The following is a 19,301-nucleotide window of genomic DNA, read 5'->3' on the forward strand; positions in this document are numbered from 1 at the left end:
AAAAGCAAGTGGAACAACCTGGGGTTAAGTGTTTTGCTCAAGGACACATTGGACATGTAGCTGCAGGAGCTGTGGATTGAATCCATGTCCTTTCGATTGAGAGACGGTCGACTCTGATCCATACCTATCAGCACATGTGATCAGTCTTGTACAATGGCTGAGTTATCCTTCTCTATGCTGTTTTTCAGCCATTTATGTCACCACGATATCCTGGAGGACCCAGACCCCCCCTCAGATTACCCAATCAGGTAGGACCCACAGTGACGCCTGCAGGCAGCAGATAGAACTGTGGATAGTGTACATGGAATATATCTGTGTGAGGGATTATAATACTTGTGATGGACCTTATTTTTCTCCTTAGGGACTTGGAGGAGTTCCAGGTAGCCAGCCTATGTTACCCAGTGGAATGGACCCCACAAGACAGCAAGGTACACATATACAGACACAGGGATACACAAATACATCTCAGTTTGGACCGATTTGTCAAAATGGATACATTGATGCACTCTGTGAGGGATCTCCCTGCCCTTCCACGTGCATACAAGGAGAGGTATAAGGCAGGAAGATAAGCAGCAAACCCCCCAGAGCAAGCATCAATGACAAGCACGACAGTGAGTATAGTAAGAATAGCATAAAAGTAGGAGCAGGGGGAGGAGGGTTGCAAATGCACTTACAAATGTGGCATGCAGAGGGAGCAGAGAAGCGTAGGCAGGCGAGAGCAAATAAGTTTAAATAAGGCGGCACAAGAACTATTTGGCCAATAGGATGGTTTTAGCAGATCACCTGGCCATCAGCTTTTGAGGCTTGCAATCAGCTGAGGCAAATTCTGGTTCCATAATACAGCGTGACTCCATGGCCTGCCTGAAATAAAGCAAGACTTCATGTGTTCTATGTCAGTAGGACACAGTTAAGATAAGTGACAACACTGGCATTATTTGAATCTTTTGAATCTCTGACTATGTCATTGAACTGATGTTTTTTAACTGGTATCAAGAGGAAGAGTCTAAAGCCATGCTGTTTTTTTTCCTTTTAGTATTTTTAGGTATTAGTGCTTTGCTAACAGACTTGCAATAAACACGTCCACATGCTGATTGCTCTTTGTGTTTTTGATTAGTTTGAAGTCATAATTATCATCTACATGCTAATCAATTCAACAATTTGCCTTTTTTTATGCATTTTTTAAGGTTTGGGGCTGAAATTGCAGTTCTACAGCAGTCTATTTTTACACAGACAGCCTAATACATTTATAGTGAATAGAAACCAAAAGTGTCTGGCTATATAAATTACTGATGTCCTTCAGAAGCTCTGAGAAAAAGATTAGGGAGCATGAATGTGTCCTATTTGAATAGAGAGGTAATAAAGGTCCATATCACAGAAAATGACTGACTGGAGAATACAACCTGAATGATAAATTTATTCTGACAAATAAGACCAAATGATGTGTGGCTGTAATTTGACTGTTTTTCTGTAATTCAGGACATCCAAATATGGGAGGACCGATGCAGCGGATGACTCCACCTCGAGGCATGGTACCACTCGGGCCCCAGGTACAGGAGCAGATAAACTGTGAGCATTATATATTATATCAGGCCGTTTGTTCTATTAGTAGGTAATTCACGTCAGTTCTTTATTTCAGAACTATGGAGGTGGGATGAGACCACCACTGAATGCACTTGTTGGCCCTGGGATGCCTGGCATGAACATGTGAGTGTTTTTTTTCTACATGATGTATCTCAAATTAAAGATTGTAAATGTAAAAATCTCCCTGTATAAGGGAGATCATCAGATACAAAAGTCCCTTTTTTTGTCTAGGTTTTAATTAAAACTTTACTGTTTGGCCTTGGCTCATTATAGAGGTCTGGAATTCAGGCTGGGAGCCAGCTCTCTTTTCTTTTGCCTTCTTTGTTCTCCACTGGATGTTCCCATCACCTCTCTCAGGCAACAGAAGGACTTGTTGTTGCCAAGTCTGACCAAATGAACTGGAAAAAAAGGAAGCTCGCCAAAAGCAGGAAACTAAAGTGTGTGTTTGTGTGTGTTCCAGGGGGCCTGGTGGGGGTAGACCTTGGCCAAATCCTCCAAACTCAAATTCTGTAAGTGCTGCAAAGAAAGACACTTAAAAGAAACTTGAACTCTTTTTTATTTCTTACACGATTCCGTTCCTCTTTTTTCCAGGCCCCTTACTCTTCTGCATCTCCGGGGAGTTACGTGGTAATTATGTTTAAGTTTAATCTGGTAGACAGTAGCTGGGATGCCAGGCTGTCATTCATTGGTTCGTTTAGAGGTCTTATGGAAATCAAAACTGTCCTTTTAGGGACCACCGGGAGGAGGAGGGCCACCAGGGACGCCAATAATGCCAAGTCCAGCAGGTGTGCTCTGTGTGTGCTTCTCTGTTCTATGGGTGTCTACTCCCTCTTATTTTTTTTAACATTGTATTGTCTCTCTTTTTCTTTGCCAGATTCAACAAACTCTGGTGACAACATGTACACGATGATAAACACAGTTCCTCCTGCAGGAAGCCGACCGAATGTAAGACACAATTCTACCTTTGACTGACTCACATAAAGATGGCTGTTCAGTTTGTGTGAGGGTTCAAAAGCTCTTAAATTGTCATTAGATTCCCTGTAAAATATATTCAGATGAGTTAATGTCTACTGTGTATGTCCTCTTCAGTTCCCTATGGGTGCAGGGGGAGACGGTCCGTTAGGTGGAATGGCTGGGATGGAACCTCATCACATGAATGGATCATTAGGTACAATAACAACAAACACAGTCTGGCTGCATGACACAGAACATCTTTTCAAGACAATTTGCCCGGTCAATTCAGTAAAATGAGCTTTTGATAATATAGTTTAAATGTTCATTTCTACATGTGCTCTTTCTTTCAGGCTCTGGCGACATGGACAGTCTCCCCAAGGTAAGACAAGCCCTAATCTGTAGGCTAAATGTGCAGGATTTTAGCATCTTTAGTACGGTTAGGCTTAGGTTATCAATAAGTGCTTTTTCACATAATTTCTCAACAGAACTCTCCTGGTAACCTGAGTATGAGTAACCAGCCCGGGACCCCCAGAGAGGATGGAGAGATGGGAGGAAACTTCCTCAACCCTTTCCAGAATGAAAGTGTAAGTACAAATGTCATCTACTATCAGAAATTCAAAGAAGGATCTTTGTTGTTTGTGGTTTAAAACTCTTGTTAGTTAAACAGTTTGACAACAACTTAAGTTTAAAATGAGTTTATAAATTGTTTAGTGCTTTTGAAGGAGTGGTTTTACATGAGGGTAAAAAAATAGTGTTTTCTCCACTGCAGAGGATTAGAAGAGAAAGTTCATACCACTCTCCAATTTGAAAGGTTGGCTTAAAACATCAAAAAGAAGCCAATTGACTGAGCTCATAATGAAGTCAGTGGAATCAGTCATGTTGAATGATGTAAAAACAAACTCACAGGACTTACTTGAAGAGACTTCTGCAATTTCCACTGGTTGCCTGGCAACCTTTAACAGCATGATGCTAGAACAGAAATTACATTGTGTTAATAAGATAACTGTATAAATGCTGGAAGTGGATGTGTTCAATTTGAACAGCCATTAAAGGTGTTATCTCGTTTTTTTTGTCTGGAGCTGAATTTGACGAGTAAAACACGCAAGTGGTAAAAATCTTTACTTCTGACTCTGTGCAGTGTTAAAGCAAGTGTTGGCATTAATGAGGATATTTCAGTCAGGCATCTCTCGCCGCACTGACTTCACACCTTACATGTGTCATTATACACAATCACCTGACAACACTTCCTTCCAGCTGGTGGTCTATATAACCTAAAGCTGCTCTTTCATTGCCATCCGTGACCTGAGTCAGTGATGCATTCTTGCTTTCAGCCCCACTGCCACCCCAGCATCCATCCGACTAGGGGTCTAAGATGTTATATCATCTTGAATTTCTCCACTGGGGATCAATCAAGGATTATTTTCTCTTAAAACTCAAATTTCTGGATGTAAAATAATCTGCGAGGAGCGATGATGTCAGAGCGTAGAGCAAACTATGTTCTGCTGCTGTATTAAACATTTGAAACAAATGAAAACATGAGTTGTCTGACTGGCTGAAATGAAAATAATTTAATTTAATAGCAGCAGTTTTAATTTAGAATCCTTTTATATGACGTTGGGGGAGGGGGGGGTTATCTCTAATATATATAGATATTCAAACACAGAGTTTTTTGCTTCTCATCCCCGCAGTACTCTCCAAACATGACGATGAGCGTTTGAAGACTACGGAAGCGGGTTTGGTCATTCGCTCAGTAGGATGGTTTGGATTTGTGAAAAGCAGAGGGACTGGATATGATGTCATCGAGACCAGTGACTCCTCCTCCACCACCTGACATGTCAGGACAGTTACCCCAGGCCCCGTCCTTCTGTACCCCCCCTCCATTAACCCATACGTTGTTTCTCTTTGCTTCTCCTGTTCTTCCCCCCTCCTAAGTGATGACTCTGATACACTCATCAGTTCTTCCTCTGCAACTTTAAGACTGTACAAAGGAACCAAATTAAAACTACCCAGAGAAGAACTCTTTGTATATTTCCATACAGTGTGTATGAGACTGTGGACACAGATGACGCCTCTGCCTTTTGCATCATATCACAGAGTTTGTTCCCAGAACAAGGCCAGTATCCTATTTATCCTGAAGTTGCCTTTTTAAAGGACCTACAGAGATATTGATACTTTTTTGATCTATGAATAATGCAATGTGACTGGCTGTTATGTATGTGGATCATCTCTTTTCTTTTGCTGACCAAAAATGTTGTCGATCACTGGAAGGTTTAGAGCGAAGTAACAATCAGGTTACCACAAGGTTCATTCAGGAATTGTCTGTGGGAAATCTTGCAATCTGAAGCCTCGTTTAACTCTTGTGTCATCACGGTTATCTTATGTTTTAAGGTCTGATGAGGCAAATGAAATGCAGATCTGTAATTTATTTTCTTGTGATCGGCAGAAAGATTTCAGCACATTTCAAAGTGTTTGGCTGAAATCTTTTTTAAGGCTTAAATCAAGACGATGTATTTGTTTTCGTGTGGTGTAGCCACTGTTGCATGATCATTTTAAATGCTTGATTATTCTGCAACAGTAACAAAGAAAAACGAGTCGTCTGGCTTTATGAGTGACTTCATTAGAGTATTATCTAGTTCATGTTTTTAATGTAACAGCAAAAGTAACCGGTCATACCAGGCAAGGTAACCCCAAGTGTACTTAATTTAACAGTGGTCAGTTTGGAGCTTATGAATTCAACTTTTTAATTGATGAAAGGAAGAATGTGTTTTTTCTCCTTTCAAAGTTACATAGTCGTGCTTTAAATCGGTTCAGACACATTGGTAATTGAAATATAAAAAGAGTACGCAGTTTTCGCAATTCTGGATTCAAGGTTAAACCTTTCGAACAAAGGCAAGGATTCCTAATGTGAATGGTTTCTTTGAAGAGGATTTTACATTCTCTTGGCTGCACAAGCACGCGTAAAAGCTGAAGTTTAGGGGGCAAAAGTGTGTTTCATGGGTTTGTTTGCTACCTAAGGTCTCATCTCTTGTTTTTTTCAGCCTCAAACCAAATCATCAGTTTTAGAGGGTGTCAGACACAAGCGGATACAGTCACTTCGGTCACTCATTGTTCATTGTCATCCGGGTAAACTGTGATCTCAGCGGGATTTGAAAAGTCCAGAACAGAAAGCTCAAATGAGCTTGTTTTCAAATAAGTGTTTTTAACTTTTTTCACTGCCCGAGATGTATTATCATCATGTACAAAAGGTCAATACTCCAGTGAACCTTCTCCTCTTCCTTCTATTACTGCAAAATGTACAGCTCACAATGTAGCTCCTCTGTCTTGTATGTGTATTTGATAATAATATTATTTAAAGACAAACTTTGAGAGAATTATTGCAAAAGGGAGGGATGGACTGACGATACACTGTCAGAGATGAACTCAAGGTATAGTATTTTTTATTTTTTGTGTTAGATTGAAGCCATAAGTGGGAGTACAAGAAGACACATTTGTAAATTGGATCATGTTTTGTGTTTTGTGGCAGTATACCGGACTCCATTTGTGGTGTGTTCATTTTCTCTTTTTTATTCTTGTATTATGTTTTTTGTAAATACACAGAGAAGTATTTCATGGGTTTTGAATATGCTAGCATAAAGCTTCTCTTCCCTTATTCAAAGTGTTGGCTCTCTGGTTTCTTTCACTGTAACCTGATGAATGTCGTTGATGAAAGGCAAGGCTCCTCTCTCTTTATAGCGCCCAGTGAAGTTCGCCTGTATCCTCTCAGCAGTCTTTGCTGTGTGGACCAATCTGATCTCTCATTAAAGGTGGCTGGTTAAAACATCAGCCCAAAATGTTTGTAGATTTGTTTTCAAGGGAGTCCAAGTTTGGAGCTTCATTCAAAGGCAGCTGGACTTGATCAGGAATTGGTAGCCCTCCTTTCTCTCTGTGTCTGTCTGTCTGTCTGTCTGTCTGTCTGTCTGTCTGTCTGTCTGTCTCTCTGTCTCTCTCTCTCTCTCTCTCTCTCTCTCTCTCTCTCTCTCTCTCTCTCTCTCTCTCTCTCTCTCTCTCTCTCTCTCTCTCTCTCTCTCTCTCTCTCTCTCTCTCTCTCGTTTTAATGTGACCAATTTTTATATTGAGCTGAGCTGGATGAACCAGATTAACATCTGGAACTGTGCAAGGACACTCTCAACTGTGTTTGCCAAATGTACGTTTTTGTCAGTACTCCTTGTTTCTGCTGGTACTTGAAAAAGTAACAGCAGCTACCCAAAAGAGACGACAACAATAACTGCAGTAAAAGTCAATATTCATGATTGTGTTAAATGTGTGCTCTAATTCAACATACTCGAAATATTTGTAATGTTCCAAAGCTAATTCTTTTATAACACCAAGGATGAAGGGAGCAGAGACGATGTTTTCTGATGTTTTTTGGGAATGTGAGTATTTGCAGGTCGTTGTTCCCACCATAAAGATGCAGGGGTCCTGTATTCAGCCTCTGCCAGATGGCTTTTACGTAACAAGATAAATAGGACAGGATCTTTTGCAGGGGACGTGAAAGGTGAAGCAATACGGTTCCCTCCAGGAGAAGAATAGTGTTTCTGTGTGTGGCCCAGCCCCCTCTTACACAACACTCCCCAAAGGTTCCTCTGAGGGGTTTTTAGCTGGCAGGATACTGACTCTAGTGCTGCTCTGTGACTGCATGCTTTCTGGAGTCATGGCTGCACAGCTGGTTGTCGCTCTCCTTGCTCTCGCCTCCCTGTGCGCTGCTGCGCCTCACCTGGACTGTAAAGAGTTGGTGAAGCCTCTGGTACTGGACAACCACAGCCCTGTGAGTATCAGACATAACTTGTTACCGGCTGGTCGTATGTGTGAGGAGAACATCAAGAATACTGCATGTTGAAAAGCTGAATTATTTTTGGTGTTTAATTTATTTATTCAAAATATAGCACAGTTTAGGCCTAAATATGAATGCAGTATAATATGGCGTAAACACTATGATATTTTCAGGAGTGTACAAGTGTGTGAAAGCAAATGGCCAAATTTTTCTCTCTGACTTTCTCCAGAGTTTCCCAGCTGTGACGTGTGCTTTGAATATAGTCAGAGTACAAACAAGTCAGACAAAAGATTCTAGGTTTTAAAAAAAAGTGTTTGTTTTAGCATCAAAATGAATCAATAGGAATTCATTTTCACCTTCGTAAAAGATACAACCACAATGTTGCAACAGTAAATAAATGATAATAATAAAGTCCACAAAGGCTCACTTGAGCTGTTTTGGAGCTTTCAGTCATACTGCACACTAAGTTTCTGAACAGATAAGTCACGTTGTATATGCATGTTTATTTGACCAGGTGTACATTTGTTCTTGTTTTTTTAGAGGATGGGTCAACTGCTTTTGTCATGAATAACATTTAAATCCAAGCCATGATGAGCTCATTTTTTTTAATTGGATGATCCATTTTAAAGGCCTGTGTTTTTGTGTCAGATTTATGGAAAGTGGGTGCTCCATGTGGCATCATGGGATGAGCCTGGTTTGAAGGCTGACCTGGTGGTGGTGAACTCATCATGGGTGGACCTGTCTTCTTCATCAGATAGCAGCCTCATCACCATCTACTGGGCCGACCGCCTGTAAGGACTCCACCCACAGCCACATGATGAAATTGTTACTTTACTTTGTCTCTCATGAATGACTGATAGTTGTGTTGTCGGTATGCAGTTAAAAGTGTATGGTGGGAGGCTGATTGTTGCATCTTTATTTTCATATGAGGGGAGACAAATGCCTTCAGGGTCTCGCCAATGCCTCCGTCTCTGGAATGATGAGCCACACCACATGTATGTATTACAGAATATTCCGTTTTTTTTTTTAATGATTTATGCAGTAAACAATTTAACATTTCATTATACAAATATGTTTGCAAATAAAACACTTTTCATGACTGTCATCTTAAAGTTAATATCAACGGTCACACGTCATATCATGATGGGAAGTACTATGAGACCTGTGCTGACTGCCTCCTTTCTGAAGACACTACCCTCCTCCCTGACGGCAAGTCAAAAGGAAGATACCTTTTCCTTTTCAGTAAGTTTTTTCCTCGCTCAGTCAGATTTTTAAGATAGTAACCAGATATTTTGATTTGTAGTTTCATTCCTCTGCCTCCACTTTTGAAGCAAAGACTGGAAATCTGGAGCCATCTGAGCTGGAAACCTTTAAGAAGCAGGCAGAGTGTCTCAACTTCCTCCCAGAGTACTACTTTGGAACCACAGGTCAGCTGTTATTATAAGGCTCTGTTTCCTCCTGGTACATACGTACATACAGACGTGCTGACAATTTGATCCTTGCTTTTTATTTTAGATCTGTGTCCAGATGAAAGGAACGCTGCTGCTGCTGCTGATACAGAGACCACTGAAGCTGAAGTCCAGCCTCCTGCAAACTAAAGCTGCATTAAGAGCCAAACACATTCAGCCAGACCTGCTCTAAATAGTGTTTTTGATTTGAATTAACATTGTGCTCTGCATTAACTCTCCACTTGCCGTCAGCGATTTGGAGCAATGATGAGTTTATATCCTGGTGGTTTTAAGTCATGTTAGATATGTGGCCAGATATGAGCAGACATCGTATTGCTATGTAATTCCGCCTGCAAAAGTGGTTGAACTTTTCTTGTTAGTATAGGACATGTGAGATTTAAGAACTTCTTGGAATATTTTGGGACTGCAATGGCTGAAAAACCCAGTGTAATCACCATCTGTAAATAGTTGTCTGAATTTAACTGCCTGTTTGAGATGAATAAAAAGCCTTCACTCCCCCTGTGCTCTGTTTTCTACTCACTTATTTGCACCTTCATTCAGATGAAGTATTCACCTATAAGCTCCCACGTGTCTTAATCATTATCAAGAATAACAAGATGCAATGTTGACCCATTTATAAATATGATACACTTTGCAAAAACTATTACAGCTCTTCTCATCTGTAGCAAAAACGTTAATAAACTCTGTTGCTAAGTAACATCCTTGTTTGTCCCGCCAGGGAGCCCATGGGATACAACCTTAGTTTTACTAAATAAAAGCCTCTTGAGTTCCTTTGTAAATGTTTCAAGGCTCAGACGAGCTGTGGCACCTTGCCTGAGTTCATTCATGGGCAGCAGTACACTGACAACAGAGGGCTGTTGTGCTGTCCTTTTATTGTGGAGCAAAACAAGCTCTGCATGGTCATTGAAAACCTTCACTGGTGCATCTGAGCATGCAGGACCCCCCTCCTTCTCCAATATCAGTGCTTGCACAACTCTTTGAAAATGAAGAGGCGATAGATGTTCCCTGTTGGAGCTTCAGTAACATCCTCTGCAGTGTTCCTGTCTCGTCCTCCGTCTGAACATGGCTGTATCTGTTGTTGTTTTTGCCTTAGCTCTCGCTTCCCTCAGTTCTGCAGCTGCCCCTGACTGCAAGGACTTGATCAAGCCTTTTATGCCCGAGGACCCCAAACTGGTAAGTTCTGCTTACAGTATGATCCCTTTCTGCTGCTTGATTCAGCATATCATTAAAGGGAAACTCAGACATTGTCTTCATGCAGTGATATTCATTTTGACTTTCTATAAAGGTTTTTGGTAAGTGGGTATATGTGATGGGAGCTGGTGACCCCAAGCCGTACCACAAGGCACTGGAGTCTCTGAAAAGCTCCTGGATAGAGTTGTCACCTACTTCTCAAAGTCAACTTATGACATTACGTTGGGGAGATCATTGCTTGTAAGTATAGTGATTTATTTTATTTAATATTAGTATTTATATACAGCATGTTGAATGCTAAGCTTGGTCAAACAAAGTGTGTGTCACTGCTTTTTGTGTTTCAAAGTGATCGGTGTATCATGGGGGAGGTGAATGCAACAGTCTCAGGACTCGCCACCACATTCAGAAGTAAGAGAAACTAGATCAATAAGAGGAGAGCATATGAGAGCTCTTTGTAAATAAAATGGTTAAGTAATGAGTCCCTCCTTGTACTTTCAAAGAGAATCTGTCAGACCATAAAGGACATATTCTGCAGACTTGCTCTGACTGCCTGCTGTGGACAGATACCTTTCGAAACGGGGACACCACTGGTAGATTCATCCTACAGTTCAGTAAGTTTTCTGTCCTTGTAGCTTTTAACACTTTGTTTTTCAGTTGAAGCGTTTTCAAAATGGTCTGCCTTTACTTTTAGCTAGGACAGGAAAAATAGATCCCAAAGATGTTGAAATCTTCAAGAAACAAGTCGGGTGTCTCAATTTCCCAGAGAACTTCCACAGCTTTGATGGGAAAACAGGTCAGTAGCTCTTGAGTGAGGCTGTAAATATGAAGCTGTGTCCCCCCCCAGGGACAAATAACGTCTTTTTGATCGATTTTAAGTAGACGTTATGGTTATGATATAAAACCTGCCACAGGGGGGAGACATTGTTTTAAAGAAAGTAACCTCCAAATATGATAATGGACTTGGGCTAAATGCTCAATTCATTTATAATTTTATTTATTGATTAATTTAATTGTGGGTGATCAATATGGAGTAAATGTTTTCCATGATACTGAGGAAAATTGAGCCATTCACTGTAATTGTAATTATGTGTTATTCTCTTGCTCTTGTTTCAATTTTCTGTTGCAGAGCTGTGCCCAGACGACAGAGACAGTGACCAGCATTAAAAACAGACGAAGACATAGCGACTTCAGTTTGAATAATAAACTTGTATACGAACGGAATTAATCAATTCTAACTTTGACTCAACATCCGATTTTTACAAACATCTTTTATGATTAATGAAGTCATGCAGGTACTTATTTCAACCTTACATCAATAATGTCACATAACAGCATCATGTAAATGACAGTGTAAAAACAGTGTAGTTATTTTGTCATGAAACAAAATAGTGTCTATATTATCTGTATTATATGTTTATGAGATTAAATTTTGATTATTGTAATAAAATTAATTGCAACTTAAAGCTACTGTGAGGAGTTTTTGGTTGATAATGGAACAGACGGCAGTTCTTCATGCTGAATCTATTTGACCTACAAAAGCTCGCTAAACCATCAGAGAGAAAATATCACATTGCTGTATCTATTTGACATGCCAGTCTCCCCTGCCACAGGGTCGGCAATAAACAGCATGTTGCTCAAATACGCCTGTTTGAATTTTTTTTAATGACACAGATTTCATGTTAACATTTTAAATCAAATAGGATGAGGGTTTTTTTTTTATAGAAATAGTCACTCACACAGTACAGGACAAGAAAAGAGTAGAGATTAAACTTCTTTGTCTACAGGGGCTGCCAAAGCACAACATTAAAGCTCTTCACAGAAACTTCAAATATCTTTAACAAAAGTTCTGCTATGCTAGGTTTGAAAGAAATTAAACAAATGACAAACAGTCACACTACTTGATATATATATATATATATATATATATATATATATATATATATATATATATATATTTTTTTTTTTTTTTTTTTTTTTTTGACAAGAAAAGGCTAATTTAATGTAAGCAATGTTTCCATACAGATCATTTTAGAACAAATAAGTCCACAGTATTGGAAACAATCTTCTGATCCAGCCCAAGCATTTTTTCAGAAGAGATTAAAATATAGGCTATTTTGAATATGTGGTTCCACACCATAGAGCTGCATGTGGGTTTTTAAAGTCTCAAATAGAAAATCACCCCCTTCAGACCACCAGTCTGCTGTACTGGCTCCCCAGGTCTGTTTGAAGGCTCTCCATCTTACATGACCTGGTGCTGTCTGTCCGTCTGCTGCTCCTCATACTCTGTGTCTCTGAGCTGCTCTCTGCTCCTGCCACTCTCCGACACCTAAAAAACCTCAACGCCTGCTTCTGGCACTGAGAGGAGCCAAAGTAATAGAGGACAGGATCCAGACAGCAGCTTAGACTGCCCAGGCACATGGAGAGCAGGTATGCCTGATAGGAACTATCACTTGGCTTGTGAGACAACTGGACATAGTGAACCATGAGAATGATGTTGGTGGGAGTGAAGCAGATCACAAACACCACCAACACAACCACAGCCATCACCACAGCTCGAGTCTTCTTAGAGCGGTTCTCCAAATTGGCTGCAAGCAGAACCTGAATGATTCGTACATAACAGAAGACAGTGAAGACAAGAGGGACGAAAAAGAAGATGGAGGAGTAGATGGGAAAGAAGTAAAGATAGTAAGATTGGAGTATTTTAACATCCTGCACATCATGGCAGGTGGTGATGCCCAAGTCTGACAGAAACATGGTTTGGCCGGAGATGAGGAGGGGTGAAACTCCTCCGAGGGCTAGGAGCCACATGGCGGCACACACAGCTGAGGCAGTCTGAGGACTGCGCCACGTCAGGGAGTTCATGGGGTAAACCACTGCCAGGAAACGGTCCATGCTGATACACGTCATGAGTAGGACTGAGCAGTACATGTTGCAGTAGAAAGCTGCGGTGACGACTCTGCACATGAAGGAGCCATAGATCCAGTTGTTGCCATTGTAATGGTAGGCGATCTTGAAGGGAAGGAGAAGGCCGAACAGCAGGTCAGCAAGGGCCAGGTTCAGCATGTAGATTGCTGCAGGTTTTCTTGGACGGATGTGACGCAGAAACATCACCACGGCAACAAGATTGAGGGGCACGCTGATGATGAGGACCAGAGTGTAAAGAGTGGGGACAAACTTTGTCGCAAGGTGACCCTTCAGGAATTGTTTCGCTTCCTTTGAGACGTGGTAGCTCTTCTGGTGGTGGTGGTTTGGACCATGGTGTGTGTGTTTTTTTACTGGTACCCGCTCCAACCCTGAGCCATAATCCTCGTCCTCACTTTCTGACACAGACGGGTCAATATAGTCAACAAGATCATCAGTGGACATGACAAAGTGACCAGCGAAAGTCCGTGGGACGAGTCCTGAGCCTATGAAGATATAAAGGTAAACAGCAGAATATAAAAGAGGTTTTTCAAACTTAATGCCAACCTTACCCATTTATTAAAAACTGGTCTAGAGATTCAAAAAGTAAATGACTCCAGTATATTAAAAATTCTGTTCTTGCCAGCAGAGATATTGAAAATGCGTGTATAAGATTTGGAAGGTTTTTCTGTAGCTTTGAGTTCATTTGATTTCTGCAGAAAGAGAAAAGTGGCGATGCAATGGACTTGCACCACAGCTACCAGAAAAATGTATGTACTGGGACATGAATCAGTGACCCTCTGGATCCCAACCCTAAGTCCCTACAGACTGAGTCACTGCCAACCCAAGTGAAAAACATTGACATTGAACTTTGTAGCAGTTACTTTAGGCTTATTGTAACAAAACATGTTCTAATTCCCATTACGAGAAAAATAAATTGCACTTTCAGAGTAAGCATGTTGGGAGGTGAATGCAGTTTTAAGAAATCCACACCACCATATATGGTAAAAGATTGATATACAGAATATTTGACAGTGTGGTTCAATTAAAATGGCGAATAAAACAGGAGAGTAAGTAAAACCCAGCAGTGTAAACTCTAGTAATAAAATAACAATATTGAACTATTACAGCTATGTTAAAGGGGCTTACCATTTAGAGAAGTGGGAGCTGAGCTGTGGAGAGAAAACAAGACCACCAACCCAACAGACAGGTGAACCATGGCTTTGTTAGTCCTCTCAATATTTAACACATACAAGTGTGAGGAAATGATCCCTTTACTAGAGGAGTAACTCTTAAGTGTTTTTCTGCTGGTATCAAACATGTTATTACATCACCGGGTGGATACTCCGCCTCCTCTTTGGTGCATCAACTCCTCCCTGTTACACTGAAAAAAAAAGAAACTATGACTGACCTTCACCTTCCGAACTAAACCTATCCCCTTTGACAGCTTCAATACTGGCAGATGTTACCACTGAGAGAACAGATACATATCGATGACATGAGAAATACAATTTTAGACAGTTTATTATGAACATTGTTCAAATGTTAAAAATCACTTGCATACTCATTATACATTAAAAACATCAGTTGTAGCTTTTATTTTTGTAATGATTTATTATTTAAAACGTACTTCTTTAAACATTTGGATAAAAAGGCACTGGTCATACAGGTGAGTGGGTAATGTAGTCTGAACTCAAAGACAGTACGGCTTCTTCTGAAATTTCCATCAAAAGCTTTAAAGTAGCACAAACTGACAACTAAGTATCTTTTGCATAAAACATGAAAACAATACAATTTAATTAATAAAATACATTACATTTACAACACTCCCCCCCCCCCAAAAAAAAGAACAGATATTAAGTTGGACAACATGCATTTTGGTGTGATCCATCAAATTAAAATCAGAATAAACACTCCACTGTCCTGCACCGTCCTACATCGTCTTCTTCATTTTATCCAACCACAGTTCTGTCAGAAGGCACAGTGTCTTTCCTCTTCTTCAGCTTTACTCTCTCATTTTCCATAGAATTTCTTGTTTAGGAGGAAGATCAGCAAGTTGACATTGACTTTGGCTTTATCAAACATCTTCATGACAGCGACGCCTTCGTACTGCAGCTGTAGGAGGTCCTGGGTACAGATTAGAAATAACAGTGAATGAGAAACACATTTGAAAGCTTGTTTCCTGCTTATTCAGGAGCTTTGCAAACAGCAGAGAGACGGCGTGTGAGCACTGAGCTCCTTATTTAGTGTTCAGTATCACAAACAATGCATGACTCTGACTTAACATCACACCACAACATCTCATCTGCTCGGTGAAAACACCTGCAGTACAATATATCCATTTATGCGTCAGAAAAGTGCCCTAACTAAGCTCAACCGTCGTCATGTCTTTGTACATTCATCTTCATTTGGTGACAGTATAATATTATTGTCCCAGTCTGTGAATTCACATCAGGTTTCACCTGTTTCTACCTCAGAAGACAGAACATCCTCTGTGACACTCAGACTGACAGCGTAACGTCACAGGGGCAAACACTGAATTGAATACTTGCTTTGTTTCCATCATATTTCCCGCTAATTGTTTGACAAGAGCAACAGAAACCTAAATGATGAGTGCCATCAATATCTCATTTTGACAAGAAAGCTGCTCCATTTGGTAAAATCCAGACACAAACGGCAAAAGTTTACCTGGAAATGAAGCTGGACCTTTTCCATCTCAACCCCCATAAACTTGGCTTTCACCTCAAAATCCCCGACTTCCTCAGTAGGTGAAATGTCAAACATGATATTTTTGAGCCTGAAAAAGGAAAATAGACAATAGCAAGAAATTAATGATGTGGAAAAAAAGTGAATATTCAGCAAATGGAAAGCTACAAATCAATCACTTCACTGTAATTTCTCTGATTGTTTCAGCGATACAGAAACTAAACGTCAGCATTTCCAGGAGACACTCCGAACTCTTTAATGCTTAGTTTAAACTCAGAAGCACAGGGAGGATGACGACAAAGGTCATCTAACGGAACTATAACCCATGATCACATTTTTCTCTCTGCAAAAAGAAAACCGTCAAGACAAGATCCTCTTTTTTTTTTTTTTTTTTTTTTACACAAAACTATCTTCTAGTCTCATTTCATTTAAAAGACATTGTTCCTCCTTATGGAAAAAAAGAAACCTTTTCTAACATGGGGAGAGTATAAACTAATAACTCTAGCTAAAATAAATCAATAAAATGTAAGCAAATAAAAGACACTGTTAAATTGCACTGATATTCAGTTACCAGACCTTCAGGATAGTTTTTGATAAGTGTCTGTTGTGAACAGCTCAACTCACTGGTTCGTCTGAAGTCCTTCTATCTCCAGGATGACTCCCTTCTCGTGAAGCCTCGCTGCTGTGTACTTCAGAGATTGCAGCTTTGTCTTCTTACTTCCCTTACTCTCTCCTTTGCTGTCCAGTTTAATAGATCTACGTGAATTCCTGGACACACAAAAACAGTCAGGCTTAATTATCACCTTGAACCAACAACCAATCAGTCTACACAACAAAACGAAAAGGAAGCAAGGATTATCACACAGTGAAACGAGGATGTTTCAAACAAACTCTTCATTGGTGGTTGGTGAAAAAGGTAACAGTACAACTCACTTCCTGTTGAGGTTGTCCAGGCAGGTTTTGATGTAGGTGTCATAATAGTTCATCTGGTCCTGGAAGAAGGCTGTTTTTGAGTTCAGGGCCGTCAGTGTCTGCTGCAGCTTCACAAGCTCTGCCTTCCTCCTCTGCCTGTAGCGTCTTTGGTAGCGAATGTCCTGTAAGATAAAGGTGGACTTCATTAATTCACAGGCTGAACAACTAAAAACACACATCAGATTGCATCACAGGCATGCACTTTTTGACTAAAGAGCTTGTCATGTACTGTACCTTTGATATGTCGTTGATGAGGTCCTGGTATTTGTTACTTGCAGTGACCAGGCCGCCCTGCTCCAGGTTACGGAGGTTCCTTTGGATCTTCCTCTTCTTCTGCTCCAGAGGCAGCTGGCTGTCCTCCAGCACGGCTGGGCTGCTCTTCAGACCCTCCGGTGTTTGAGCATCCTGGACTGCCCGGCGCGCTACAATCTTCGTATGTTCGGACTCCTTTAGGGGCAGAGTTATAAAAGAGATGGGGAAAAAAACACCTGACAGAACTCTGAACAAAAACGATTGTTTAAATTAAATGACAAATAAGACGGGCTTCTGTAGACAGAGGGGAGAGAAAAGAAGAGAGCAGATGGTGTTACCTGTAGGTCAGTACTTGGAGTGTCAAGAATTTCAGTTAAGGTCTCTCCAGACTGAATTCGGACCACATCCACAATGAGCTTCTTTGTCCTGAGAACACACACAGTGATAAAAACACCTTTGAGACAGACCTCGCTGTTTTATTTTATTTCAGATGTTACGTCTCCCTAACATCTGACAACAAAAATATTATATATTGATTTATTTTGCTGCGTTTAATTTATTTAGTATTGCCACCATATGCATGTATGTTTAATAATGAATATTATATATGCATATGTACATATTTGAATGCTAAAAAAAAAAAAAAAAAAAAAAAGAAAAGGGACAAAATCCCCTCTAGCCTCCTGGAAGAGAAACAGACGGATGTGTGTTTTTGGTAAGATAGCCCTGAACAACCACCTCTTCCCCTTGTGGACAGGAAACGATAGAAGAGCAGGAAAGGCAGACAAAGACACATGACAGAGCGATATCGGCAAGGAAACGCACACAGAGTCAAAGGTTGAAGTAGAGTCCATCAGAAGGCATTCATAGCAAACATTACACAAACTACGTAGTAGTGCGGCTCATGTTGTCTTACTGTAAGGCTTCAGCTGATTAGAACAACAACAGACAGGATAGTTAATGTGTCAAACTATCCTTTGTCCAAACTGACTTAGTCATTAGAGTCTTCAAGTCTCTGTCGTCTCCTTCCGCAGCTCAAACTTGCTGGTGAGTGTGAGGGAGATCTCCGTCTTGGCCAGCTGACTCAGGGCACTCTCTCTGTTTGGTCCATTCGGGTCCACTGCTCCCTCACCTGAAATTAAAAAAAAAAAGAAAAAAGCACAGCATGTCAAGTTATAAACATACGATGAGACAAGATGACTAATATTGATACGAGTTGGTTTGACAATACCGAGCAATGCCTCTACATCAGGGACGTCTCCCAGGTCCTGCAGCAGCTCATGCAGTAGGTCATTGTGGTCGGGGGAGATCGCCTCCAGATGTTCCAAAAGCAGCTAAACAAACACAGATGAGACTTTTAGAATGAAAAAAATAAATCATGAAACTACACATGAGAAATAGACAGGAAAAGAAGAGAGACAAGAGAACAAATGCCAGGAACACATGTGCTAAGGTTACTATTTAATATGAACCCATTCTCCCTCATTACATATTGTAAATCATCTTAACATGTTTAAGTATTTAGTGTATTGACGAGTTGACTTTTTTTGTTGCACAAAAATACAGCATCCATTTCAGAGCTGCAGACAATACAATCAAGAAACCTAATATTTATTCTTGACCCCGATATGAACCACACTGTTGTTCATATGTGTAGCTATATATACAGCTAATAGACATGAAATGACTACGGTACATCTTCTCAGTGTGTAAAATGAGGGCTGAGGGAACATGTGATATAACAAAGTTTCATGTCTTCAAAGTCTGTGTGACTAAGTGCAGGGTAAGTCGGACTAAATAGCACAGGTGGCTTTTTGCACACTGGGAGAAGAGCCCTTCCTCTGGTGCTTCCTGAGCTTATTCCAGTTTTCTTCTGTGGTGACAGAAGATGTCTTTGAAGCCCTCTGAGGCAAATTTATGAAACACTGTAGGGCTGTTTCTTTTTTTTTTTTAAACAACTTGAGTTTAACTGATGTCCTCAACTGGACTGTCTCCAAGGAAGTGGTGTGATAATATGAAACATAATAATTGGCATGAAAACTATTAGAAAAAATGCACAAACAAAAACTGTTGCAGAGAAAAAATGTACTTTGAAATTAGTCAAACAATTCTGAAAAGTAACTTCAGTATAAAGACAACTGACAGAGTGAAGTTTGATGATGATGATCCTTCATACACTTCCACAGCTATGAATCATGTTTCTTTGGTTTACCGAGTGTGTATTGATGATCTCCTCTATTGAGATGTAGATGATGGGCTTGCTTAGAGTCACCATGTCGGAGTACTCGTCGATATTAAACTTCTCCTCGGGTTCAGGGACATCACATGCTGCCTGGAAAAATACCCTACAGGAGGACACAAATGAGGACAGAGGTAAGTGTTTGGTGGTCTTTTAGAACCAGTGCTGACTGAGATAACGGGCGGTCGTACGAGATTTCAAGCAGCCAAAATGCTGAAATGTCTCT

At 40.4% G+C, this 19,301-nt stretch overlaps 5 protein-coding genes across 5 annotated transcripts in view; 3 read left to right on the top strand and 2 right to left on the bottom strand.

The window, feature by feature from the left end:
- The window catches only part of ssbp2a (single stranded DNA binding protein 2a), a 49,516-nt gene extending 43,332 nt beyond the window's left edge, over positions 1 to 6,184 (top strand). The window contains exons 6-17 of the mRNA XM_079354457.1: positions 189 to 248; positions 362 to 428; positions 1,477 to 1,547; positions 1,637 to 1,704; positions 2,042 to 2,090; positions 2,173 to 2,208; positions 2,312 to 2,366; positions 2,456 to 2,526; positions 2,671 to 2,749; positions 2,886 to 2,914; positions 3,021 to 3,119; positions 4,224 to 6,184. Of these exons, the coding sequence (XP_079210583.1) occupies positions 189 to 248; positions 362 to 428; positions 1,477 to 1,547; positions 1,637 to 1,704; positions 2,042 to 2,090; positions 2,173 to 2,208; positions 2,312 to 2,366; positions 2,456 to 2,526; positions 2,671 to 2,749; positions 2,886 to 2,914; positions 3,021 to 3,119; positions 4,224 to 4,253 (714 nt within the window). The 3' untranslated portion in view covers positions 4,254 to 6,184. The remainder of the gene's footprint in view (positions 1 to 188; positions 249 to 361; positions 429 to 1,476; positions 1,548 to 1,636; positions 1,705 to 2,041; positions 2,091 to 2,172; positions 2,209 to 2,311; positions 2,367 to 2,455; positions 2,527 to 2,670; positions 2,750 to 2,885; positions 2,915 to 3,020; positions 3,120 to 4,223) is intronic.
- Positions 6,185 to 7,145: 961 nt separating this feature from the next.
- On the top strand, positions 7,146 to 9,299 carry LOC306833285 (saxitoxin and tetrodotoxin-binding protein 2-like). Its single transcript, XM_079358438.1, has 6 exons — positions 7,146 to 7,339; positions 7,994 to 8,136; positions 8,276 to 8,340; positions 8,459 to 8,587; positions 8,677 to 8,772; positions 8,861 to 9,299. The coding sequence occupies exons 1-6, from the start codon at positions 7,211 to 7,213 to the stop codon at positions 8,941 to 8,943; spliced, it is 645 nt and encodes a 214-aa protein (XP_079214564.1). The 5' UTR covers positions 7,146 to 7,210; the 3' UTR covers positions 8,944 to 9,299.
- A 413-nt stretch (positions 9,300 to 9,712) lies between these two features.
- Positions 9,713 to 11,644, top strand: LOC306835555 (uncharacterized protein). Its single transcript, XM_079362171.1, has 6 exons — positions 9,713 to 9,987; positions 10,100 to 10,245; positions 10,352 to 10,413; positions 10,506 to 10,616; positions 10,697 to 10,798; positions 11,132 to 11,644. The coding sequence occupies exons 1-6, from the start codon at positions 9,877 to 9,879 to the stop codon at positions 11,167 to 11,169; spliced, it is 570 nt and encodes a 189-aa protein (XP_079218297.1). The 5' UTR covers positions 9,713 to 9,876; the 3' UTR covers positions 11,170 to 11,644.
- A 347-nt stretch (positions 11,645 to 11,991) lies between these two features.
- On the bottom strand, positions 11,992 to 14,328 carry f2r (coagulation factor II (thrombin) receptor). Its single transcript, XM_079354830.1, has 2 exons — positions 14,056 to 14,328; positions 11,992 to 13,412 (listed from the first exon to the last, which is right to left on the bottom strand). Exons 1-2 carry the CDS (start codon positions 14,225 to 14,227, stop codon positions 12,190 to 12,192), a joined length of 1,395 nt encoding a protein of 464 aa, XP_079210956.1. The 5' UTR covers positions 14,228 to 14,328; the 3' UTR covers positions 11,992 to 12,189.
- An 84-nt stretch (positions 14,329 to 14,412) lies between these two features.
- Positions 14,413 to 19,301, bottom strand: part of iqgap2 (IQ motif containing GTPase activating protein 2) — a 29,623-nt gene continuing 24,734 nt past the window's right edge. Inside the window, 10 exon segments of the mRNA XM_079367673.1 lie at positions 14,413 to 15,033; positions 15,595 to 15,703; positions 16,237 to 16,380; positions 16,546 to 16,706; positions 16,819 to 17,031; positions 17,175 to 17,262; positions 17,828 to 17,867; positions 17,870 to 17,968; positions 18,068 to 18,170; positions 19,049 to 19,181. Coding sequence (XP_079223799.1) covers positions 14,920 to 15,033; positions 15,595 to 15,703; positions 16,237 to 16,380; positions 16,546 to 16,706; positions 16,819 to 17,031; positions 17,175 to 17,262; positions 17,828 to 17,867; positions 17,870 to 17,968; positions 18,068 to 18,170; positions 19,049 to 19,181 — 1,204 coding nt within the window. The 3' untranslated portion in view covers positions 14,413 to 14,919.

This window comes from Symphodus melops, assembly GCF_947650265.1.
Source record: "Symphodus melops genome assembly, chromosome: 1".
Classification (NCBI taxonomy): Eukaryota; Metazoa; Chordata; class Actinopteri; order Labriformes; family Labridae; genus Symphodus; species Symphodus melops.

What these genes read in the sequence shown, in the direction of transcription:
- LOC306833285 (XM_079358438.1), top strand. Translation starts at nt 7,211, where the DNA reads ATGCTTTCTGGAGTCATGGCTGCACAGCTGGTTGTCGCTCTCCTTGCT. An exon ending in ATCTACTGGGCCGACCGCCT is followed by an intron (nt 8,137 to 8,275) that starts GTAAGGACTCCA and finishes TTTTCATATGAG; the next exon opens with GGGAGACAAATGCCTTCAGG. An exon ending in AAGATACCTTTTCCTTTTCA is followed by an intron (nt 8,588 to 8,676) that starts GTAAGTTTTTTC and finishes CCACTTTTGAAG; the next exon opens with CAAAGACTGGAAATCTGGAG.
- LOC306835555 (XM_079362171.1), top strand. Translation starts at nt 9,877, where the DNA reads ATGGCTGTATCTGTTGTTGTTTTTGCCTTAGCTCTCGCTTCCCTCAGT. An exon ending in TGCCCGAGGACCCCAAACTG is followed by an intron (nt 9,988 to 10,099) that starts GTAAGTTCTGCT and finishes CTTTCTATAAAG; the next exon opens with GTTTTTGGTAAGTGGGTATA. An exon ending in ACTCGCCACCACATTCAGAA is followed by an intron (nt 10,414 to 10,505) that starts GTAAGAGAAACT and finishes GTACTTTCAAAG; the next exon opens with AGAATCTGTCAGACCATAAA.
- f2r (XM_079354830.1), bottom strand. Translation starts at nt 14,227, where the DNA reads ATGTTTGATACCAGCAGAAAAACACTTAAGAGTTACTCCTCTAGTAAA. An exon ending in AGCTCCCACTTCTCTAAATG is followed by an intron (nt 13,413 to 14,055) that starts GTAAGCCCCTTT and finishes ATATCTTCATAG; the next exon opens with GCTCAGGACTCGTCCCACGG.